This window comes from Saccopteryx bilineata, chromosome 3 (assembly GCF_036850765.1).
Source record: "Saccopteryx bilineata isolate mSacBil1 chromosome 3, mSacBil1_pri_phased_curated, whole genome shotgun sequence".
Lineage (NCBI taxonomy): Eukaryota > Metazoa > Chordata > Mammalia > Chiroptera > Emballonuridae > Saccopteryx > Saccopteryx bilineata.
Genome location: NC_089492.1, coordinates 88,849,029 through 88,874,337, shown reverse-complemented (window position 1 = coordinate 88,874,337; position 25,309 = coordinate 88,849,029). Strand labels below are relative to the sequence as shown.

Below are 25,309 nucleotides of genomic sequence, written 5' to 3'. Positions count from 1 at the left end.
GTTAAACCCTTGTCCTTGCCACATATTGGCTCTGTGACTCTGGGAATATAGCTGGGGTCTCTGTCCTCGGCCTCCCCACCTGTGAACAGTGGAATCGGTAATCCCTGTCTGTTCCTCGAAACCACAGGTGCCACCCGGAGAGAAGGGAGAACAATACCCCACAGCAGTGCGAGGAGCCCCCCTGAGATAAATCATGTTGGTGGTGCCTTTGGGAGCATCCCATATTCTCACTGCACCTCCACTCCCCATGTGGGACAGGACCCATGAGATAGGTCCCTGTGAAGATGAACCTGAGTACGCTTATGTATTACATACCCTGGATAGGACAGGCTGTGTGTGTGTGTGTGTGTGTGTGTGAGAGAGAGAGAGAGAGAGAGAGAGAGAGAGAGAAAGAGAAAGAGAGGGAGAGAGAGAGAGAGAGAGAGAGAAAGAGAGGGAGAGAGAGAGAGAGAGAGAGAAAGAGAGGGAGAGAGAGAGAGAGAGAGAGAAGGGGGAGACTTGTGCACTCCCTCTCCTTGGCACCTGCCTGTCTTGGATGGCTCCCTTGAAAGACCCCATCCCCCAGAATAACCCCCTTTCAACCTCCAGGTTCCTCCCTATGCTGGTCCTCCTCTTTGTAGTTTAAGAAACATTTCACCTAGTAGTAAATATATTCCTCCTTCTTAATTTTAAAAGGGGACACTGAGGCTCACAAAATAAAGAGCTTGTTTTACAGCTAGTAACTGTGGGCTCTGGGACCTGGGCCTTAGGTCTCCAAATCCATACTTTCTAAATCACCCCAACCCCAGGGTCTCTGAACTGGACACAGCCCCACCCAGAGTCCTAGGAGCCGAGCTGAGCTCAGTAACCGTTCTTCTTCTTGCAGAAGGACCCCAAAGGAACACACAGTACACCTTCTCTGTGCCAGAGAGCATGGAAGGCAACAATGTCATCGTGTCTATCAACATTATGCCAGAAAATTTAAAGGAAAAAGATGACAAATTTCCACTAAACTTCCAGGTGTTCAAGGTAAGGCAGCCTGTTTCAAGCCTTGCACACACACACACACACACACACACACACACACACACTCAGTTACTTTGGGCTTTGGCTCCTGAAGAAGTAATCAAAAGAGGTAGGACCAGCCGAGGGATTATTTGCAGCAAATCTCTGGCCCAGCAGCAGCAATGTGGGCATATCGTGTGGTGGTGTTCAGCCATCTAAGCTGCATGCTCTAGACTTCCTATTGACTGTGAGCTGGCCTTCCCATATATAACTTTCTGCTCACTTCACCCTGGGTTGCTTTCACTCCTTTCAGCCAATAATGACAACTGATTTAGGTTCCTTCTAAGAGGACCCTCATCCTCAGAGATCCTCAACTCTGACCTCTGAGAAGAGGAAAGGAATTGGGTCAGGCGAGGAAGGAATTTGGGGCACCTGGTCTACCCAGCCAGGCTTCAACAGTTCAGGGCACCAGACAAAACTGTTGGAACTATTTCAGCCAACCCTTCTCCTTCTTGATGACAAGCAGAAGCTCAAAGAGGGTGTGAGGCCTAGTGCACAAGAACTGGGGGTACTGTTTGCAATGTCATCTATGAATCCGGTGCCCCAGAGCTGAGCAACTCAGCAGCCTTGTGTTCACTGATTTGCCCAAAGTCTTTATAGTTCAGGAACCCTAGTAAGATTATAATCATGTCAGTTTTTTTTTAATGCTGCCAAGCTCATTTCTCTACTTTTCAGTCAGAGATGCATTTTTTCTCAGCTGCCCACTGTGCTCAGGGGGCACTCAGACCCCAGATCTCCTCAGCTCCCTGGATATCTCAATAGATCTTGCAGGACCCTGATTGAGTTAAACACTAAAGAACTGTTCAGACCTTGACAACGCAAGAGACACTTGGGTTCCTTTCACAGTCACCTGAAAAACAGGCCATGTTAGTGCCAGCAGCCAGGCTCCCAGAAGTCGCCAGGGCTCTCGTGGTGGCTGTGGGTCCAGTGCTGCCCCGGTGACAGCTACATGTGGTGCCCTGGGCCTGGCGTGGCCGGTGCTATGGAAGCACTGCTCTGCCTGGCGGCAAACTGAGTGTGGGTGGTTTATGAATAGGCGGGGAGAAGACAGGACAGAGAAAAAGGACAAGAGTGGACAAGACAGTTTATCTTCACCCCAAAGCTCCTTCCCCAAGCTGGGACTTTCTACTTCCCTCCCACCTCACCCCTGTCTGCAAGAAGTTGGCCTGGGAAAATCACGTGGTCTGTACTCATAGTGAGGCTCACAAGCAGCCATGAAAAAGAACTGAAAGCCATGCCAGCTACACCAACCTATGCCTGGTGGGGGTTTTATTACAAAGGAAGCAACACCACTTCTGCATTCTCACCTCTACTCCTTGGACTGTTGAGGCCCAGTTTCCACATCCATAACATAAGAAGCCCAGCATCTGCTTGCAGGATCACTGTGACAATCTCACACATTACGTAGAAGTGCTTTGCAAATTGGAGTGGCTTAAAAATGGTCTGCATGCTCCGTGCTTCCTTCGGCCACATGCAAAATCTGGAACGTGGGCATTTCCCTATCTATATACACACATCCATTCTCAACAAACTCCAGAAGTCTAGAACACATTCCCATCACGTTTAACAGTGGTCTGATGGGATAAAAGAAGCACATCTCATTGGAACTCTGATGTTGGAGCATTTACTTTTGGTCCAGATTTCGTCTTACCTCCGGCCCCCATCAACGGTTTGCTTTTCCTCCCAATTTTTCTTCATACTGTGATGAGTAACCACAGCTGGCTGAGTGACAAAGGGCGAGTCTTGTCCACTCAGGTGCCTTCCTCCCTTCCTCCGCGTCCTTCTTCTTCATGCTCCCTACTATAGATTCGGTTTCCATTTTCGCAGCCCCACACCGGTACTGTGCAGTGTCCCCGCTCATCCTGGGTGTGCCAGGGAACAGGTGACCATGCAAGAAGAAGGAGTGCAATGCGTGAGCCAGGCTGCTGGGAGCTGCTTGGCTTTGTGTATTGCTTCATGTTCCTGAACCTGCCTTTCTTCTTCTTCCCTGCAGGTCGACTCTCAGGTACGGCTCACCACCTACCTCACTGGGCTTCTCACACCTCTGTTGCTGTCCATTGGTGAAGTGTTAATGCCTCTTTCAACACCCATGGCCTTGACACCTCTCTTGCTGTTTGGTGGCTGCAAATTTGGTCTTGCTACATTCTGTAATAGCTACAAGCTTAGAATCTCCAAACAAGTCAATGAGGGACATATTTTAGCTGTGCCGATCTAAAGGTTGGACCCCCTGAGCTGTTCTCTGGTTGAGAGAGGCTGCAACAATGAAACCATCCTCAAGCATTTATTTGGCCTCTAATGGATAAGGCTAATGAGGCCAGTTCATTTTTATCTCAGATGAGAGGCAGGGCTGTTGGGGCTTCCTTGGGGGGGATCTTTAGCCTCTCAAATTCTTTGTCAGCCCCCAAGTCCACCACAAATGGGATGCATGCTATGCAAATGCAACATCAAGGCACATTCTCTAGCTCTTCTTACAACCAAATCGTCACTCATCCTAAGTAAATATATTCTGGCTTGGCATTGGTGAAAGGTGGTTTAAAATGTGAGTAAAGATGGAGAAGGACAGATAGAGTTTAGAAAACCTAGCTCACAGGCACTCAGACTCTTTAAATGGATGTGGGCTCTGCAGCACAGCTGCTGCCAGGGGAGGCCTTTGCCTGGGGCCTGAGTGTGGAAGAGAGGAGGAATTAGCCACAGCCAATGGGTAGCGACTATAGCAGGCAAGGCTGACGGGTCCAGGGAAGCCCCCGTAGGCCTCCCAGGGATGTCACAACAAGTAAATGGAGACCTGACAGGACATATCCAAGTTGGGACACTCAGAACCCTGGGCACAAAGCAAGAAGCAAGGAGGCCTGTCACAGCAGTGGCCCTGCCACAGAGCTGGGTTTGGGAGATGATTCTGACCCCTAGCACCCCAGTCAAAGAAGCAGAACTTCCAGACAGTCTTCAAGGGAACAGACAGGTGCCAGGAACAGGTCCGTGTCCCCAGAGCTGGGGACTAGCGTGGGGACCTGATCCAGGAAGAGGCACAGGCCCCATCCCTAGAACTACAGGGTCAGGTCTGTGTGTGACTAGCAGCCAGCCCTTTGTTGATTTGATGCCGGGTCCTCTGAGCCCTAGTCCGAGAGCCCCCATCACACTCCACACACACTTCCTGCTGCCATTGAGCAAGTCTGTGCTGCAGGATCAGGACCCTGGACAGGGCAACAAGGGTTCAGTGGAGGATGGAGGGCGGAAGAACAGGGAAGACCTTATCTAGGGGACACCATGCCCACACACGTGTACATGTGTGTACACACACATACACACATGCGTGCTCACACACAGAGCCACAGGACAGTGTTGACTCTGGAGAAGAGCTGATCTCATTACTTTTGCCAGGGGGGCTCAAGCCAATCAGACTCCAAACCCACTGGGGCTCCTGTGAATGTCAACAGAATCACTAGGGAGAGCCCACGCAGAACCCTGCTGCATTCCTGGGACAGTGGCCCGTCTCCTGTCTCATCTTGTACCCCAGCCCTGCCTCTACCCTCTGGGGAAAAAAACCCAAACTCTCCCCTTCTCTCTGTTTTTCCCCAAGGCAGAGCTCACAAACAGTCATTTCATGCAGCATAACCATTCCAAATGGAATGCCCATGCTTGACTGTATTGGGAGAAATTTATTTAGTAAGGGGTTTTTATTATGTAATATGTATGTGACATCCAGTAATAGGAACTGCATTATATTTATTGTTTTATCTCTAAGAAAATATTGAAATAAAAGGAAAGTGATCAGGGCCTATTATTCTCCAATGGGAAGGAATTTCAGGGCTCCATGGGAAAGATGGAGGGCAGGGAGGGAGCGGGGCCTGACTCGGCAGCCTGTGGCCGTCCAGAGGGAGCTCTGCCAGACGTGCAGGACAGAGGGGGCTGTGGGCGCTCCAAAAGTAATTCAGTGCTCAAACAGTCTCATTAGTTTTCATGGAATTCTTTATGTATAAGTAGGGAGCTAAACCCAGAAACCTAGGATGTTGTCAGATTTAATGAGGTAAAACTGTGTGTCATGTTTCTTTGCATTCATTGTAGTGTTAGCATCTATATTAAATAAGTCTGAACCCTATCGCATTTTGAGGTCGGGCAAGCACCGTCTCCCCTTTTAGGGCTGGTTTTGGTATATAGAGAGCGGTCTGGAAGACAGTGGGTCTCTCCTGGTGGCTGGGACTCATGTGCACGGCGGCTTTCTCACCATCCCCATGGTTCCTCCAGTTTCAGCGCTTCGAGGACAGGCTGCCATCCACCTTTTTTTCCCAATTCAGAAATGCTGAAAATGGTAGAGTGACTAAAACCAAGTGCAACCTCACAAAGCGTTTCACTTTAACCCCGGGGACCTATGTGGCAGTTGTGTCTGCAAGCAGAGAAGCCATTGAGTTCTTGCTCCGAATCTTCCTGAAAACGCCAGTCACAGACAGGTAAGAACGTCTGGGATGCTAAATAGAAAGTCTATCTAATTTTATAAAAACACATTGTGGAAGGTATTTAATACCAAGTCAATAGTCAAGACTGGGATCAATAAGTATACACCCGGCTGGGCACCTCATCCCCACTTGGACCCAAGGCAGACCTCACTGTCATCTCGGCATTTTCTTTTTTTTTTTTTGTATTTTTCCGAAGTTAGAAGTAGGGAGGGAGTCAGACTCCTGCATACGCCAACCGGGATCCACCCAGCATACCACCAGGGGGCAATGCTCTGCCCATCTGGAGTGTTGCTCTGTTGCGGCTGGAGCCATTCTAGTGCCTAAGGCGGAGGCCATGGAGCCGTCCTCAGTGCTGGGACCAACTTTGCTCCCATGGAACCTAGGCTGCAGGAGGGGAAGAGAGAGATAGAGAGAAAGGAGAAGGGGAGGGGTGGAGAAGCAGATGGGCACTTCTCCTGTGTGCCCTGACTGGGAATTGAACCCAGGACTTCCATGTGCCAGCTGACTGAGCCAACTGGCCAGGGCCTCATCTCGGCAGTCTTTACAGTGGAGCACGATAAGGCCTTACCCATCTAGTGTACTGATAGCTTCTGTGTCACCAATCAGAGTTGGAACATGAGACAAAACTTATCTGCCATTCTGGCAGCTAGGGTTACCGTACATTTGTACCTCGTTGCGAAAGGAACCACTTACTAAATGGTTAAGGGCCAAATGACACAAAAGACTGGACACAAGGTCATGATGTGCATCTGTCTGCTAACTGTCATGGCTCCCCACTTCATATTCTGCTGTGCTGAGGGTTTTCCACTCACGTCCCTGGCATAAATGCCACTTAGGGTGCCCTCCATATGCAAGCCTCCTTTGAATAGTGAGTTGATCATTCTTGTCACCATCCCCCTGATTTTCTAGGAACCTGAGCAACAATTTCAACCTCAGAACACTAAAGGTAGGTGTGCGGCAAGGTAGTTGGTAGATTTCATTGGCCACATTCAATTCCCAAGGGCTTCTAAGTTCTTCTTTCTTGCCTGACCACTGATGAATAGAAACGGAGACACCATAATGGGCTGATGACGACTCAAAGGGGCAGGGCGGAGGGGAGAAGAGCAGCCTCTAAGGCCAGGCTGGAACCGACCATCTTCTCTGCACAAAATTCCATTTTCTCATTTTCCAAATAGTTTTACCTAATTGCTAGATGAAGCATCTGTCTCAGATCCAGGTGGTGGGTTGGGGGGGGTGGTTCTTGTGCCCTTACTGTTCCAGGCAGGTGCCCTCCTTCCCCAGCAATTTGATATTGGCTATTTCCCCTTTATTCCAGGAAAGTCTTCCAGAAACTGGCTCCCAACAAAGCATTTTCTACAAGTATGCTCAGCAGGTATAGTACTTAGCGCAGGGGCAGGTGATGGAGGGACCAGAGGGAAGGAAATCTTTCCCAGGCTTGTATCAGGACACAAAGAGGAAAAGTGACTTGATGGGTTAATTTCATCAGTCTCCTTCCTTGGACTTCTCCAGAACTGATCTGGCTACCAAACCCTGGAGAGAAGTGAGGCCCCACCTGGGGGACATCTGGGATGGAATGTAGAACTTGGAAAGAGAAGGGTTCATAATGGGGTGTGTGTGTGTGTACTTTTTAAATCTTTAAACAAGCAACCGGCAACACCCCTTGAAATCTTTCCTTCTCCCACTCTGCCAGCTCCCACCAGCCTTGGCATCATTCCTCCCAGGAGCTGGCCAGCTGCAAAAAGCACCAACAGCACTCTTCCTGCCAAGCAAGCCACCTGTGTGTACAGGGGGTTTTCTTAATGGTTTTATAAACCATTATAAAGAACTCCTTGACTTGTCAGGATAAGAACAGCTGCCAAGGGCTCTGCACGATGGGCTTTTTACCATTAATAATCATGTTGATGGGGAAGGTGATGCAGATGATCGTGTGCATGGTGCCAGCCTCTGGCCAGGCAGAGGCCAAGGATGGGAAGGATGCCAGGCATTCAGACAGCTAATAGGGCAGTGGTGAGCAGGAGGCAGGGAAATCATTCAGGTATCCTGGGCTCAGAGGCAAACATGAGGAGAAATGAAGAATGTGGCTGGCAGGCAGGGTTTATGTTGCAAGGAGGAGCTCAGTGTGTAGCTCCTTGAAATCAATATGGGCCCAGGAGTCAGGGCCACATCTGGGCTGATTCAAAAGGCCCTGCACTTGGTGCAAGATGGTGGTCCTGGTCCGTGAGCTCCTGAAGGCAGGGATGACATCACATGCATCCCTTGTCCCTAAGGCCTATCATGGCCCTTGGCACAGAGAAGGTGCTCAATTATATTGCATTGAATTAAGGCAGATTAGCTTCCCTAGAGCAGATGCCCAAGCTTGGGTCACTGCCCAAAGGTGATCAGCAGGATCGGATTAGGATACCGAGCTTCCTTCAGGGGTAGGTGGTGGCAAAATCCGCAAAACTGTCGACATGGCCCATGCACTGCACATCTGAAATAAAAATGATCATTTGTGATGTTATCAATGTTACAGATTCCCTAATTAGGACTTTCCCAAATAACAACCAAATGTCTCTCATAGCGGGTAACTGGAGCCCAGATGGACCTTTATAGAAATGAGGCACAGATGCAGCTTTGTGTCGAGATGCACAGCTGGGAAGTAGAACCCAGACTGGGCTCCAGCCCCTGCTCATTCCTCTCCTGGGCACCCTTGAGCAGGACCAACCTGGCATCATTCTGCTAAACCTGCAAACTATGCTCAGAGGTTGTGCCCTCCAAGAGGAGTTGAAAGCGAAATATCTGTCCATGAGCTCGCTGGGTCCTCTCTCCTGATCTCTTTTATCTGTTTAGCCTTAAATGACTTTCTAGTACTGTTACCACCACCTTGAGTCACCTTCATAACCCACTGGCTGTCTGTAGGCAAGCAAGGACACAGCTGGCCTCTGGGACAGGACAGGTCCATCCATCCATCATTTACTCAGTTTGCAAACGTTCCCAAATACTGAGCACATTTCAAGTACCACGCTAAGCTTTGGGAGTGCGGGTCAGTCCTCGGGGCTCTTATGTTGAGGTGGTAGAGACAGCATGCGATTCTCTGGGGATGCACTGAGGCAAACTTCATCTCCATATCTATCCTCACCTCCTCAGTTTGGTGGGTCCTGGGTCCAGGTCAGGGGCTGTGTTGGGAGATTGGGGGACGTGTAGAAGGAGGGCTATTTGATCCATGCCCCAAAGATGCTTATATTCTTGTTGGTTAGAGTTCCTCACCAACGTGTCAACTGCAAAGCAAGGTACCATGATTCTTTTGGGGAAAAACTCAGTTGAAGGTAGGCATAGCACATAAGCACCCGTGAGACCTTGCAGGGTCCATTGCAGACTGGCAGAAGGTGTTTCTCCGGGGGCATCGTGAGGGGTCATCCTTCTAGTTAAGGTGCTCCTATAAGGACAGGCTGGAGAATTGTTTTTGCTTTCAGTTCTGTGGGAGGAGGCCAACCCTGGGGACAGCATATTTCTCATCGGTGGGGCACTGGTTCTCAGAAGCCCCCACGGAGGTACCTTCATCCACCTGACCCGGTGCGACTCCACACAGAGAGCTGCTGGGAGCCCTCACTCCGACTTCTCCCCCATGTGGCAGCCTGTGCGGGTGTTGCTGTCACATCGTCCCCTCGGCTTTTACCAGGCTGGTGGGAGACATGGCCACAGGTAGGGCAGCTCTTCCTTTCTGCACGGTTGTCGTGGAGGACACTGCCCGGAAAGCTGCCCAGTGTGCCCGGTAGAAAATTGAATGCCATTAAGGCCTCCAGAAGTTCAGACCAGAAAATGCTTCTCTCCCTTTCACCTCAGTTGCTTTTTGTGTTTAATCCAAGGGAAACCGTGATGTCTCCCTTTCTGTTTCAGTGTCTGGGAAGGCTACTGCTCAGTAATGTGCTTAGTTAGAGCACCTGCTCTTAGCCTAGGTTCCCAGCTTTTAAATCTCCTCTCACTGGATTGATCCATTCAGCAATACCTCTCCCGAGGGGCCCCAAGTGCCACGTGTAGTGGGGAGAACACAAACACGGCTTTCAGTCCAATAGTGAGTGAAGAGATAAATGCAAGGTCCCCACAGAAGGTCTCAATCGTCAGGGGCGATCAGCACTGTAACAGCTCGGGGGAGGGAGTGATCACCATGGCCTGCGGCCATCAGGAAAGGCTTCTTGTCCAAGGTAGATGGCGCTGGCGGGCACTGGGATTAGAACTCTGCGTGCTCTCACAGAGCCAGGCAGGGGCGTCCCTCGGTTCCTGGGCATGGGGTAATTCCTGTCTTCCTCCCTGGTTTGGATCAGGCGCTAAACATTGATGCCACCCAGCTTCAGAGCCTTCTCAACCAGGAATTCTTGAAAGGTAAGAACTGACCGTCCCCAACCTCATCTCCACTGCCGAACCAGTCCAATGTCACCCTCCCTGACATTTCTGTCCCTCCTGTTCTTCCCCATCGCAGGGCCTCCAGGGGACATGTTCTCTTTGGATGAGTGCCGGAGCATCGTGGCTCTGATGGATGTATCCTTTGCTGTCACCTCCCACGCCTTCCCCTTCTGCTCTGTGGGCTTCCCCAGGAGTCTAATCCCTGTGATAAGTATTATCATACAGTGAAAACAGGGCTTCAGAGAGGTTAAGTAATTTGCCCAGATCACAGAGCTAGTCCAAATTTGTGTCTGGATTTCGGCCTCCTTGTAGCACCAATGGGAGCTATTCCACCCCTTCCCTTGCCACCGATGGAGCCTTCACCAGTTAAGTATCTTAGCAAGTCCCTGCAAAGATAAAAACCACTGAAACTTGCAGAGAAATCCTCAGTCTGTACAGCAGTTGTACCCCATGTGCAGATGGGGAGACAGGGTTAGGGCCATCCAGTGATGTGTCCAAGTTCCACATGTGGCAGAGCTGGGAATTGAACCCAGGTTTCCTGACTCCCCTCCTGGCTGCTTTCTCCAATGAGTCATTTGACCGCACCTCCTGACAGACAGGAAGGACTCGCTCTGTGTGTGCATAACCCCGAGCTGCTGCCTGTAGTTCTTCCCCGGGTGTGGGCTCTCTCCTGGGAGCAAGACAGATCTGTTCTTTCACTCGTAACAAGACTTGATTGGGAATGTGAAGCCCGTCATTGTCAAACAAGAGGGCTTCTTGATGAAATCATAAATCAGACCCTGTCTCTGCCAGCAGTGGTTTTGAATCACTGGGTGGAGACAATGCCCATCCCCGCAGAGGAATCAAAACGGCCACAGTCTGGGGCAGGGTGCCCCAGGAGAGTCACGTCCCTGCAAAGTGGAGAGGGCCTTTCTACCCTTCCTCCTCCTCACACTCCAGGCCCTCAGAGATCCAATCTAGTCTTTTCATTAGTTCTCACGACATCTATCATGAGGCATGACTAGGGCTGGCTTTACCACGCGAGATGCATCCCATCTGCTGACACGCGCACCCGGCCCGCATTGACTTCTCATATGCTTCAGGTGCTGCCGTGACCCCCTCTCTCTCCTCCCCACTCTCCCCTGCCAGGGGCCCCACTCCCACTGGTGAAGGCTGTGTTTGGGGCTGTCTTCCCTGGGATGCAAGAGATGTTGCCCCCTCTTTCTCAAGGCTTTCTTCTCCTTCCAACTCGCTATTTTCCCTTGTAAATTCAGTGTAAGCCGGGTCCCTTCCAGACCCAGCAGGAGCCAGCTGGCATGAGGTATGGCCCCATCTGAGTGATGCTGGACCAACCGTGTCACTAGCTGATGGATGGAGGGCTTGACGGTAGGACCTACAGCCCCTTTGCTCACCGCCCACTGGACTGGTTAGCTCTTTAACTCCTCACAGCTGAAAGTGAACGGGCAGCTCGACCAAGAGGAGTTCTCAAGGCTGTGGAGCCGTCTTGTCTGTTGCCAGGTACCGGCCTGTTTTCTCTGGACCACCACTCCTGCTCCACCCCGTTTAGCAGATGTAACTGGGTGCCTGGCCCTGCACCAGGGTTAAGAGTACAAAAGACAAGGAACCTGACCCAGGCCCGCAAGGAGAACTCCCACGGTGTTTGGGGAGCTGTACATACACCACCAGAAGGCAATGCCTGGTCGAGTGGCAGGCTGAGGAATGCTCTCGGAGGTGGAGGAGAAAGGGGTCACTGTAGATTGTAGCTAACACCAGCAGCCAGCCTTGCCCCCAGCTGCATCCCCAGGCTGCTAGTTCACCTCATTCCCTTCCCCTCCGTGTGCTGGAAGATACATGAAAACCACAGATGTGGTCTGTGGCCTCCCCACAGGGCAAGCTCGTTCAGGGCAAGAGCTGTGCACGAGATCCTCCGACTTGAGACCCTCCTTTACGGTCCAGGAGAGGCCCGTTCACCCATCCCACCTGCTCCCGCAGACCCCACTCTGAGAGTCCTCACTGTTCCCTTTCTGCACTCCCAGACTGGCCAGTGCCTTCCCGCCCACCCTTAGAGCCCAGCCTCAAACACGCCTCCCCTGGGGGTCGCGTCCACCCCGAGGCCCGGGTAGTTCCCCCCGGGGGTCGCGCCCACCCCGAGGCCTGGGTAGCTCTCCCCTCAGCCCCTAACACTTGAACTCACAACAATAAAACTCTCTGTGTGTGTGGCTATCCCAGGGTATATTACCTAATCTCTGGTTTGGGGTTATTTGGTTTCTCACAGGACACTACAGTGGCTGACATGCCCCCCTGTTAGATTTTGGGGTCCCCCAGGGTCCCTTATAGTCATCTTCCTTCCCCAGCATCTGGCGCAGCGTGCTCAGACTGCTGAACAAATGACCAAACTAACAAATTGCTGAATGAGTGAGCGAACACCTCATTGAGACCACTATATTTGGTGGCCAGACTCACTGGCAGCCAGGTGAGGCCAGAAAAGGTGCTGAAGAGGCTCCTTCACAAGAATTGTCCCCAGAAGTCAGCCTCAGTCACACACCTGCTGGGGGGCTGTTTTGTCTTGGAGCGGCTCCGGTGGGCAGCTGTGCAGAGGTCACAATTAGGAGTCCCGCGGTCTGTTCCATGATGCTCATGTGCTTACTCGGAGACAATCACCCCCTGCCTATGCATCAGTTTGCTCACTTGTGTAGTGTGCTGATCATCAGGGTTACTGTGCGAACCAGGGAGAGGAGAAAAGTGCTGGGTACATGGAGAGCCACTCTGCGCTGAACTGAGGTGATAGGGTTGCTGTCGTCCGCCACTGTGCGTGGTCCTGGGTCCGGCCCTCAGCCACATGCTTCCTGCACAGCATACACTACTGTGCGAGGCATTCTCCTAGCACTTTGTAAATATCCGCTCATTTACTCCTTGCTACAAACCTAGGAGCTGGGTAATTGGCCCTGTGTTACAGATGGGGTAACAGGCCTGGAAGGATTAAATAACCTGCCCAAGTTTGCAGAGCCCGGACGTAAACCTGGCGATTGGGTAGTCAAGTCTGTGCTCTTAACCATCATCCTATACAAGCTCTTTAGAGAGCTCTCCACCTCCCTGGGAAGCAGTGACCTGCCTTGAGCGTCAGGAGCCCGGTATAGGGGGATGAGGAAGAGGAGAGGGCGGGTTGGGAGAGGGTAGGTGGGGAAGGAGAGGAACCCCAGCCCCGCAGCTGGAGGTCAGGGTGGCGGCTTTCTCAGGCAGGACCCGCCCCTGCCTTCCCGGTCCTCAGCTGGGCTGTCCTGCCTCCTCTCACCTGAGCCCACTCGAGTTTTAGTGAAGCAGCTTCCAGGGATGGAAAAGGGATTTCCGGTACCTCTCTCTACCCAGGACATCCTCATCAGGGTGGCTGCTGGGACTCACACAGGCTTCTTGCTTCTTTTCCTATCAGGGTGTTTTCCAGAACATCCAGAGGAACGCTGGCGTTTTCCTGAGCTCGGATTTGTGGAAAGCCATATGCAATACAGGTAAAGCAGGGGACCCCCTGAGCCGCGATGACCGAGGGAGGCGGCGGTGTGTGTGTGTATCTGTGTGTGTATCCGTGTGTGTGTGTGTGTGTGCATCTGTGTGTGTGTGTGTGCGCGTGTGCGTGACGCACACCCAGCCCGCCCTGGGCAAGGCCAGTGCAGCAGTGCGGGGCCGTCAGCACAGAACAGAGCTGTGGCTTCCCTGTCTGCTCCTGATTCACACCAGCCTCCACGGGCCTCCGGGCTCTGGACTCACACCCTGTCTTCCTTTGCCTGAGTTCTCATGAGTCGGTATTGCCAACTGCCCTTCTCCCCAGCGCAGCTCTAATTGTGAGAAAGTAACCCCACACGACTGATCCCCGACCAGAAACCGAGCTCCCTGTGGAGATGCTGCCATCTCAGCACCCGGCCCTCAGGGTTAAACACCCACCAGCAGGCTGATGCGCTCTCTTCACAGAGGGTTTAGGGCTAAACGAAATCAGTGGCATCTGTCTGCTTCAGGGAGGCCGGAGCTTTCAGTCCTGGGCTGATGACAGAAACACCCGAGGGTGCCGGAGTACCTCCGAGTTCAGCAAGGACTTGTACTCCTGTCATCTCGTGTGATTGTCTCCACTACTCTGGACCTGGGACGGGCAGGAGCCATGATCTCTGCTGTACCAATGGGGGAAATGGATCACAGAAAGGTTAAGTCAGGAAATAGCACCTTCCTTGATAAAACGTAAAATCAGATTCCCCCAGGTTACAACGGTCTTCCCAGCTCTCCTCCCTGGCCTGGAGAGAGGGTGGACACATGGGCTGCTTCTGCCCACTGAGCATAGATCCTTCCCTTAATTCTTCCTGGCAGAGAGTTACCGCTCTAAACTCGACTGTGCTTGTTAGAACACAGACGAAAAGGGCTCATCGCCCACCCGAAGAAGTTCCTGATTCTGGAGGGCCAGGGAGGGGCTCAAGAACCTGCTTTTCTGCAGCATAATCAAATGTCAAAATAACCTAGAGATGTCTTCTCTGAACATATGTACCCTGATTTATCAATGTCACCCCATTAAAATTAATAATAATAATTAAAAAGAACCTGCTTTTCTAACAAGTCCCCAGGTGAGGCCACACTCCTAGTCTGAGATGACACTTTGAAACCACTGAACAGCCAATGAAAGATGAAATTCCTAAAGGGGACCTCACTAATGACTCCAGAATAATAGGAAGGAAGGAAGGAAGGAAGGAAGGAAGGAAGGAAGGAAGGAAGGAAGGAAGGAAGGAAGGAAGGAAGGAAGGAAGGAAGGAAGAAAATAGTTAGAATTTAACTCAAGCCTTCAGGGGCCTTGGAGTTCATAACTAGACATCCCAGACAACGAGACCCAAAGAGGGCAAGCCCCCGTGTCCTGGCCACCTGCTGAGTTGTGGTCTCCCCGCTGAGGCCCAGTCTCTTTCCTGGATGGCCAGTTCAGGACTGAGCCCCCCTTTTCCAGGAACCACACTGACCCACAGTAACAGCACCACATGTAAAACCCGCATGTCGTCATGGGGTGGGGGAGGAAGATGGTTTTACAGGGTCACCAGCAGAGAGAGGTCTGGCAGAGGCCGGGTTGGGAGCAAACCCCAGGTGTCCTGCAGCTCCCATCTCGCATGGGAGTTATCAGGTGATGATGAGGCTGAGGTGTCCCCAGGAGAGTCAGGGTCTTGAGGATCTTGAGTTGACCTCTGGCCAAACTCCAGAACAGTGTGGTTGGGGCCCAGGAGCCACCAAGAAAGAGGCAACTAGAGAATCATGAAAACGCCAGAGAGGAGTAGACTGGCCACCGAGCGGGCTGAGTAGGAAGCGCTGGGGGAAGGTCGCTGGAGCCTGTGAACAGGTTCCTCAGGCCTTGCCCGGCAGAGGACCGGCCCCCGCCCGGCCCCCCGCTCACTGGCTCACCTGTCTTCCAGACTTCCTCACCGGGGTCTCTGTCAGCAGCGAGCTGCTGGACCTCGTGGCCCTCAGGTACAGCGACAGCGCCGGCAGGGTCAGCTTCCCCAGCCTGGTCTGCTTCCTGATACGACTGGAAGCCATGGCAAGTAAGTGTCACCTGGGGGACATGCTGGAGACCTTCACGGTGACCGGGAACACAGGAGAGGACCGGGAATGCACTCCCGCCCCAGCCTGTGAAAGCGGTGGTCTGGGGACCTGCGTGAGGAGCTGTTGCCCTGAGAGATGGAGCCCATGGTAGCCTGTGTCGTGGTGTCGCTGGCTTGTGTCCCCAGCCTCCCTTCTGCACCCTCTTCTCCCCAGGGGATTACCCTGTCCCAGGTCTCTTTTCTCCTCCTCACTCTGTATATTCAGCGCTTCTTCCAGGGTCAAGGTTAAATCACCGGGTCCCTCACCGGGTTGTGTTTGTGGTTTAAACCCACTCTGTAGTCATGCAGTGAATGGTGTGGGTCTCTGCACGCAGTAGCACGTAGCTGGGGGCAGGAGGAGGTCTTGCCCCAGGCTTCAGAAACCCAACAAGCAGTTTGACATTTTTAGCAGCTTACTCCTTTGTTGTCAATGAAATCTTATGTGAAACCCCAAGCCATAAAATAGCTTAAAACGGAGCAGTTGCGGTTGAGGTTAGCAGTGGGATCTGGCCTCCACTCTAATCCTTGCACCATCCTTGCCTTGTGACATCCCGGCACCTCGGTCGGTAAACGCTGCAGCTCTGAGCCCCACGATTTATAGGGAGGTCATGAGAACAGAGCTGGGAGAATAAATGGGGAGCCTGAGGCGTAAACCTCGCTCCAGCAAGTTCACCACTGGACAAGGAAGGTTCCCCAAATGGTGCCCCTGAAATACATACTTTGTAAGACAAGCCCACACCGCCCCTGGCCAAGTGTGGAGATGCACCGTGGTGGGAGACAAAGAGGGGGAGAGGCGTGTGGGCCAGAGCAGTCAGAGCGGTAATTTGAAACCAGCCTGGAACTGTCCCTGGGGTGCAGAGTTCGGCTGGAGAGAGAGGAGGGGCAGGGCCAGCACACCTGTGGGGAGGGAGAGTGCTTTACACGGAACCACCGCATTTGCTCTGATATCTGCCTGATTCCTCCTGTTTCCTGTAGAGACTTTCCAGCACCTCACCAAGGACGGGAAGGGACTCTACCTGACAGAAATGGAGGTGAGCTGCCTTGCCCTCGCAGAGACAGGGCACGCCCCAGGCCTCCTCCCCCCACCCTGATTCCAGGGAACATTTCTCTCCCTGAGGATATTGAACAGTCTGTCAAAGGCCAGCCGAGCTGCCGGCCCCCCTGCCTCCAATTACTCCCTTTATATATTGCTGGCTGCCAAGGCTGCTTTAGGATCTTGGTAGACAGATTTTATTTTTTTTCCAATAGCTTAATAAAGCAGAGGATTATGTGGGAGTCATAAATCCAAGAGGGAACTGAACAACACCTGCTGAGCTCACTGTACATTAAACTCACTCCCATTGAGTTTTAGAAAGAGCTCCTGGCCCAGCCAGCTGGTCGACCGCAGCTTTCCCTCCCACTGCCTGGCTGTCCAGGGAGTCACAGAACATGTGAGATGCCCTGCTTGGGTTGGAATTAACCAGAATGAATTGATGAGACAAGACTGAGATCTTTTAAGGGAGGAGGGTACCATTTGCCCTGATCTGTGTTGAGTTAATATGTTTAAAAACTGGTTGTAATGATAATGCTTATTTCTTAGTGGATGAACCTGGTCATGTACAACTGAAGCAAGTTCAGCAGACCCCAGAACCCAGGTAAGACATGGTGGCTCTTGAATCATTTCCTCCTAGGGGCACAGTTACCCAACAGCTCCCCTCACCTGCTCGCAAGGTTCTCTCCCCAGAAGCAGCCTCCCAAGAGGTTCCAGAGCCTTGTTTGTGTGAGTCAAAGCTCAGCAGCTTCTAGGGGCCCTGAGTGTGAAGGCCAGGGCTGCAGATTGGAGCCATGGAGACTGGCGGGCAGTCATGAAAGAGAGGGCCTGAAAGTCATGAGTGAGGGAGATAGAATTCTGTTTTTAAAATTAGTTTTTTATTAATATATAATGATTTTTTTTAGAGGCAGCAAGAGAGAGAGAGAGAGAGAGAGAAAGAGAGAGACAGGAAGGGAGAGAGATGAGAAGTATCAACTCGTAGTTGTGTCACTTTAATTGTTCATTGATTGCTTCTCATATGTGCTTGACTGGAAGCCTCCAGCCAAGCCAGTGACCCCTTGCTCAAGCCAGTGGCCTTGGACTCAAGTCAGCGACCCTGGGATCATGTCTATGATCTCATGCTCAAGCCATATGAGCCTGTGCTCAAGCTGGCGACCTTGAGGTTTTGAACCGGGGTCTTCAGCGTCCCAGGTTGATGCTCTATCCACTGCACCACCACTGGTCAGGCTCTTTTGTCTTTTTGATAATAGCTATTCTAACAGATGTGAGGTGATATCTTACTGTGACTTTGATTTGCATTTCCCTGATGATGAGTAATGTTGAGCAACTTTTCGTGTACCCATTGGCCGTTTGTATGTCTTCTTTGGAAAAATATCTATTCATATTTTCTGCTCATTTTTAAATCAAAATTTTTGTTGTTGTTTTTTGCTACTGAGTTGTATGAGTTCTTTGCTTTTTTGGGGTACTAACCCCTTATCAGATATATGATTCGCAAATATTTTCTCCCATTCATTAGGTCTTTTTATTTTGTTGATTTCCTTTGCCTGTGCAGAAGCTTTTTAGTTTGATCTAGTCTTGGTTGTTTATTTTTCCTTTTATTGCTTTTGCTTTTGGTGTCAAATCCAACAACTCATTGTTAAGATCAATTTCAAGGAGATTACCCCCTAACTTTTCTTCTAGGAATTTTATGGCTTAAGTTCTTATATTTAAGTCTTTAATCTATTTTGAATTGATTTTTGTGTGTGATATAAAATAAGGGTCCAGTTTTATTTTAGAATTATTAATTGAAGTTCCAAAGAGTAAAGGCAATCACTCATCACAGGAAAGGTTAATGTGTGGAGCAACAGAAATGATCAGACATTGGGAAAATGAAAGTTGGGTCCAGTCCTAGATCTACCATTGCCTCACTGTGTAGCTCTGGACACATCAGACATCCTGTAGGCATCAGCATGTATACCTCTAGCATGGGTGTGCTGAAGAATTAATACTCATGTCATATTCTTCCACATGTTTGACTTTCATGGAACAGAACCTACATATACATGGTCCGTACCCCACCCTATAATAGCAGAAACCTATGCAGAGTCTGTTAGAATCCTCTAGGATTGGGGAGCTCGATATTTTGTGCTCCCATTGTTGGACATCTTCAGGTATTAGGTATTCTTTATCTGGAAGCAGCAATCTATTTCCCTGGAGCTTTCTATCTAAACTTCTAGCTCTACTCTATGGACCACTGTAGAAAAAAGGACTGGACATGCCAGGCCTTTAGATACTTGAAGATAGCTTTGCTGCCTAACCCAGAGCCTCTCTTCTTTAGTTATCTGTGGTGGTTCTCATCTAGGACCTACTGGTGACCATTCTCTCTATGCCAGTGTCCCTTTGGAGTATCCAGTTCTCCTATGCAGTAGTCCTGTGATCAACACATTCTGGGGTCCTTCTATTTTTGTAAACAGCATTTGTCTAATCTCCCAATCATGTACCTTGAAATCAAGACACAGACACTGTCTCCATAAAGGAATGTTTTAGCATAAATACTTCCTGATGAACACTTTGCACCTTCTCATAAACACAAGTTGCCAAACATTGCAGAGATTCAAGTTAATTGGATTCAACTATAGTTTCCTGAATTCCCCTTATATTCCTTTTTTAAAATAGAACATTTGCTCATTTCCAATTTCCAATCAGCCTGATTTTTTATTTCATTCTGCATGATTTCTAATGTCAGGAATGATTCTTCAATTGTATCTTTAAGCTCATTTTGCATTTAGGACCCAAAGCTTAAACTTTTGAAATAACTGGACTCTCATTATCCTTTCTTCTATAAAGGATCTCAATTCTCTCTCTCTCTCTCTCTCTCTTTTATGGCAGAGACAGAGAGAGTCAGAGAGAGGGACAGATAAAGACAGACAGACAGGAAGGGAGAGATGAAAAAACATCAATTCTTTGTTGCAGTTCCTTAGTTATTCATTGATTGATTTCTCATATGTGCCTTGACTGTGGGGCTCCAGCAGACCGAGTGACCCCTTGCTTGAGCCAGCGACCTCAGGGTCAAGCTGGTGAGCTTTGCTCAAACCAAATGAGCCCGCGCTCAAGCTGGCGACCTCAGGGTCTTGAACCTGGGTCCTCTGCATCCCAGTCTGACTCTCTATCCACTGCGCCACTGCCTGGTCAGGCTCAATTCTCTCTTAACTAGTTTTTCCATACTTCCTATTGCTTAAGATTATGTCAGGGAGAAGTATAATATAAGTTTCATGGTGTGTCTCTTTCAGTAATGCCTATCATCATCTCTAAGAGTGCTCCCCTGACTTCCTCATTAATCACCATCCTCTGATACCACGTTATTAAAGCATATCCACTCACTCTTGGCTCATGGGTTGTTCTGCAGATTGGAGGCAGAGGTTGAATAAGTTCTGCCTCCAGATCTACAAACCCACTTGCATCTGCAGTCATTTCCCACCTTCCTCCCGCTATGCTAGAGGGCACATCCCTCTGAGGATGTCCTGGATCTAATTACCTTCTACTTTCGCAAGGGCTTGATTGAATGAATTCTCTCCTCTGACTTCTGAATACTAACTCTCTCTCTCTTTTCTGTAGCCTTCTAGTTCCCATTTAAAATGCTTACCTTTTCAATTTCCTTCATCTCAAATTCCCTTCCAGCTAAAACTCACATCTCTTTTCTTCCTTTACAACAAAACTTCATCAGGAGCTAATTGTCTCCCACATCTTTACTTCCCACTTTCTCCTAAAATTAGTTCAGATTTCTCAGGCATTGGCTTCCTCTCTGATTTTTCTATATCAACCCATATCCCTTAAATCAATTTCCTGCAGTTTGAGCACACGTTTAAAAAATGTGCAGCCAATCATTGCACTCCCCATGTTAAAATCCTCCAATGTCCCCCTGTTGCTACTCAGGAAAAGTACGAAGTGGTGAACGGGTCTGCATCGTCCGGCCGCTGACCACCTACCTGGCCACACCTTGTGTCTCTCCTCCTCCCTGCACTATACTCCCACCACATCAGCATTACCTTTATTTCCTTGAATGTTTTTATTCTTTTTCCAGCCTCAGGTCCTTTGCCCGATTGTCTGCTCAGCCCTGGGATTAGTGACCTAACTCCTGAGCGTTCACATCTTAGCCCTATTGGGTTCCCATATTATTATTTACCTGTTGATGACCAGGCAGCTTTCAAACCCAGGGAGTCCAGCCTTCCAGAGCTGGCTTTTAAAGAGACATGTATCCAACTAGGAAAATGACATGAACATTCCATGGGCATAAACCGAGAAGGAGTGAGCGGGAATCCAGGAAGAAGGAGAGGTAGCTGTTTAAGGACCAAAGCTGTGCAGCCGAGCGAGCGAGAGAGCAGGCGGCCAGTGGGGAGCAGGAAGAGGGATAAAGGAACCTGTGGTTTTATCTGATTGCTTACTCAAGGGGAAAAGGGTGGATTTCAAAAGGCTACTGGGTACAAATTATTAGGATGATGACAGAGATGAAGCAGACTTTTTACATGAGGTAATTATTCATTCCTGGAAGAACAAAGAATTACAGAAGAAAGGGAACGTGATCCCAGAGTATTTCTTTACTCGGCAGTGAGCCGTGCATACATACTTGTAATAAAATAAAAATGGAATATTGATTGAACAGAAAATGTGACATAAATCTATTAGAGAACAGAGAGAGCGGAGATACAGGTGTGAAAGTGGGCGAGGAGCACCCAGCCCCATCTTCCATCATAAGCCAAAAGGCATTGCACACTGATGAGCCAAAGGTAGCCACGTGAGCATGTTACTCGGAAATATGGAGGTCCACATCAGAAGAAGAGTTGGGAGGGAGGAAGTTAGGAGGTATGGAACAGGGACTGCGCTTTTCCTTCATGCCTCGTCATACTAGTGGAGTTTTTAAATTATCTACTTGGGCTGGATTTTTATGAATAATAAATTAGCGAACCTGCAAATAGTTTGAGACTCAAGAGAAAAGAAGAGAGAGAAGGGTCAAGGCTGCTCTACCACATGGGCAGGAAAGTGGACTGATGATCGTTGTAGAGAACATGTTTATATAAGGATGTCATTTTAATCCAAGAAATGTACACATGGAAAAAGCCACTCTTCCGCAGGAGTCCACAGCCAGCAGATCACAGCTCAGCTGGGACAGAGGACAGAGCTGTGGTCATCGTGGCCTCTGGTCTCAGCCCTTCCAGCCGACCCAGGGTGGGGGCCGAGGACCATCTGCGGCCCATCTTTCTCCCCACTTTGCTGTAGGTGCTCAGGTGCCAAGTCGGCTGCGGTTTGCACTCAGAGAGGGCAGAGGAGGCGGGTGGGGTGCCTCTGAGGAACTTTAAAGAATGAGATGGAGACACCCCCATACTGGGGGCCATGGCGTGATGGAGGTGGTCAGCCGTGCCAGCAGGTGGTCTGTATGGGAAAGGGGGGTGCTCTCAGAAGTCACTCACAGGAAGGAAAAGCTTCTTTGCCCTCCCTGGGCCTTCTGCATTTGAGCATCTGTGTCTTTCTCTAGGACAAGCTCCCGGTGATTAGTCAAGAACCTGCTCTCGTTCCAAATGGTTGCGCTGCCCCCGTGACTGTGCTGTAAATGACACTGCCCTGCTGGAAATGTAGTCAAAGTCACCTTGCAGGAGCCTGGACTGGGTCCTCAGCTGGGTCAGGCTCCAGTAATCCCGAGGTCACAGAGCAGTCACCTGACTTTGGAACACCAGCCTGGCCTCTCCTGGAAGATGACACGGGGTGTTCCATTGTGGGGCAGAAGGGGAGATGCTGCATCTCGGGCCCCTCCCACCGGTCCAGTCCATTCCTCAGAAAAGCCAGAATGAGCCCATCTGCCTACCCACAAGGTGCTGTGGGCGACACAGGAACAGTCCACTGGGTGTTTGGAGAATAATCATACTCTCCAGCCTCTGAATCCTGACTGTTTCTCAGCCAAATGATGAAATAAAACATGATTCCCATTAAAGTCTTGGACTCCGTGACAAGTAGGATCCCAGTTCTGGATGAAAAATACATTTGGGAAAGGAGAAATCCAGCCAGCAAAGCAGGCACCTCCCTCCCTCCTTATCCATCATGTTGTCATCATGTCTCTCCAGAAGATCAGAGCCCACTAGAATGCAGAATCGGTTCCTCCGATGACCAGGCCAGACCCACTGCAGAGAATCCGTGGTTAGAGAACTCATTCTTGGAAGCATCTCCCCAGTGGGGAGGTGGGGACCTTCCTGAGTGTGACCTTTCTGACCAGATACCATCAGGAGGCAGATGGCATGAGTAGAGAGGGGTATACCATTATTCAAAATCTCACGCTTGGGAACAAGGTCAGAATTCAGAAGTAACACATCCTTGTACAAGGGACAAACACACAGCAAACTCACCTGCAGCCCACAGGGACTGTTGCAAAGTGTCATAATCATTTCAGTGGTACAGCAGCAGCAGACACACAGCAAAGCCTGGGCCAGGTCATTTGGTCTCCTGGCCCTGTGTTTGGCTGACCAGGAGTGATGGCCATGCTTATCAGCGTGGGCCTTGGAGACAGACAGAACCTGAAGACCTGGGGTCCGAAGCGATCATGCTGCCTGTTACGTAAGATTTTCTGCACACAAAGCACTGGTACTAACAGTTGACATAGTCTCTGCTAACAAGGGCAAGCCTAGAACAGATGAGCCATTTTTGGCAGGACTCAGAAATGACCGTCACCTGAGTGTCCAGGTAGAAAGTCCAAACACCTGCACACTTTGCTGCCCAAACTACAAGTCACACCAGGCTCCTTCCGGGCCTGCTTGGGCCCCAGAGACAAGAAGGGCAGAATTTACAGACCTGGGGTCTTCAGTGAGCAGCCCAGGGGTGCCTGTGCCCCCCTCCACACTGGCTGGATTGGTGTCCACAGGATGCAGAGTAGTGTCCACCTCACAGGGACGAGCTCAGGAACCAAAGCTTGATTTTCTCCTTAAACCAACAGGATAGAAAGGGAGTGATTACTCAGTTATTTGAAAAGCTGACTCACAGCTGCTCTGGGGCCAGAGCACTCAGGGAGGCTCTGCGTGGCCACGGCAGAGGGTCCCGGCCTCTCCGTTTGGGGCTGGGCTGGCGCGTGTCTCTGTCCCCCGTGGGAGAGAAGGCCTGGATACTCAGCCCCAGCACAGGGCCGACCAGCCAGCTTGGCCCTAGGCTGTACCTTCTCAGGGCTCCCCACATCTCCAGCCGAGGTCCAGAGAGGCCTCCAAAGCCGGGCTGAAGACTCAGCCCCGGCCCTGCCAGCTCCTCGCCTGGGGCTCTGGGAGCAGGCTGTGTCATCTCCGGGAAATAGGACGAGCTGTCCAGCGGGCGCCAGACAGGGTGGGGAGGGGCAGGCCCTCAAAGAAGGCCCTTCTTGCCACTTCACAGAGGAGATCCTGAGACCCAGAGAAGAGACAGTTACCCCATTAGAAGTGGCAGGTACTAAGCTGAAAGCCAAGTCCCTGGACTCAGGGACTGTGACCTCTGGCTGTAGCAAAGCTGGCCCTGGGCGGAGGAGAGGCCCACTTCCCCAGAGTGGAGGGTCACCTCAGACAGGGGGCGCATCTGAAAGCGCACACACACACCCAGAGAAGCTGAGACCCAGAAGCAGCTCCGTGTGCAGACGCAGTGGTTTAGGGGTAACATCAGCTTTGTTTCTCCCCAGAACATTAGTGGGCCCCTTTGCCCGACTTGGTTCTTGCCACCTCCAGGCCCGGGGGCAAAAGCAGAATTTGCAGGAGGAAGCCACAGAGGGCTTGTCAGACCTGTGCCCTCCCTCTGTCTTCCCCTCCCCTCCGCCCCATCAAGGGCCCTGGCCTCCTAGAACAGAATCCAGAGTCAACTCGGCTCAGTGGGGTTTGTAACAACATATAACTTTACCAAAACTAAACATTTAAAACCTTCGGTTCCATATATTAACTGGTGTGGGGGGAGGGTAAGAAAAGGGGAGAGAGTGTGGAATAGGAGACAGCGTAAGGGGGCGGGAAGAACAGTGCGTCAGGCAGGAAAACAGACCACTCTAGGTTTCTCAAGACAGACGGATTTGATGGAGTGGGTTGAGGTGCTCACCAAGCTGCTGAATCGACTGGAAGAGCAAAGGCCAGGGAGGTGACCACTGGCTCCCAGGTGCACCGTTAGCTTTTAGCACCAAGAAGCTGTGGCCACCGCCACCCTCCACCCTCTCCAGACACTGCAGAGAACTGCCGGAAAAGGTCACGACTGCCTGCAGCCCGCAGGCAGGTGAGTTGCAGGGCAAAGCCTCACATCCGCTGGAGCCTCCATGTCTGCCCACCCTGCTGGGGGCGGAGTGGCAAGGCTCTGCCCTCTTCTGCTCCCAGATGCCTCGTGGCGCATCTCTGCTGGGACTTACAGTGTGTTCAGACCTCTTTTGGCAAGGCGGTTCTCGGGCTTCCGGCTCCTGGCAAACCGGAGAGAATATACCAGGGGGTGGATGGGTGTCGGGTGCCAACAGACAATAGCACAGAGAGAGAGAGAATGGAGGGAAGGAAGGACAATCAGAAGGAGAGGAAGAGCTGTGGGAAGAAGAAGATTCAGAAGGGCAGACAGACAATGCATGGTGGGGAGCAAGAGAGACAAAATGAGGCGGGAGAGCCGAGGACAGGCCAGAAATCGGGGTTAAGGCAGAAGGAAGGGGACGTGTTAAGTCTGGGTGGGAGCGTCGGCTGAAAAGCCCAATCATTTGAAATCCGCTGCCCGGGGAAATGTTGACTTAAGCAGCACCAGTCAGGGCTGTCACTGTGATTCTCAAACATCCGAGCCTAAAAATAGCTGGGAATAACTTATTTTTTAAAAAGCTCAAGATTCGGACCCAGAAAGGC

The 25,309-nt window shown here is 50.8% G+C and overlaps 1 protein-coding gene across 6 annotated transcripts in view; it reads left to right on the top strand.

Moving 5' to 3' along the window:
- Nucleotides 1-22,430, top strand: part of CAPN13 (calpain 13) — an 85,662-nt gene extending 63,232 nt beyond the window's left edge. For 3 of the 6 annotated variants that reach the window (XM_066266836.1, XM_066266832.1, XM_066266837.1), the window contains exons 11-23: nucleotides 866-1,008; nucleotides 3,038-3,049; nucleotides 5,287-5,489; nucleotides 6,405-6,441; nucleotides 6,811-6,867; nucleotides 9,797-9,854; nucleotides 9,952-10,010; nucleotides 11,304-11,372; nucleotides 13,282-13,357; nucleotides 15,281-15,409; nucleotides 16,424-16,479; nucleotides 17,028-17,082; nucleotides 21,988-22,430. In XM_066266836.1, coding sequence (XP_066122933.1) covers nucleotides 866-1,008; nucleotides 3,038-3,049; nucleotides 5,287-5,489; nucleotides 6,405-6,441; nucleotides 6,811-6,867; nucleotides 9,797-9,854; nucleotides 9,952-10,010; nucleotides 11,304-11,372; nucleotides 13,282-13,357; nucleotides 15,281-15,409; nucleotides 16,424-16,479; nucleotides 17,028-17,054 — 926 coding nt within the window. In that variant the 3' untranslated portion in view covers nucleotides 17,055-17,082; nucleotides 21,988-22,430. Of the gene's footprint in view, nucleotides 1-865; nucleotides 1,021-3,037; nucleotides 3,050-5,286; nucleotides 5,490-6,404; nucleotides 6,442-6,810; nucleotides 6,868-9,796; nucleotides 9,855-9,951; nucleotides 10,011-11,303; nucleotides 11,373-13,281; nucleotides 13,358-15,280; nucleotides 15,410-16,423; nucleotides 16,480-17,027; nucleotides 17,083-21,987 lie in introns of all 6 variants that reach the window. The other 3 variants (XM_066266834.1, XM_066266835.1, XM_066266833.1) reach the window with 3 other exon arrangements.
- The last annotated feature ends 2,879 nt before the right edge of the window (nucleotides 22,431-25,309 follow it).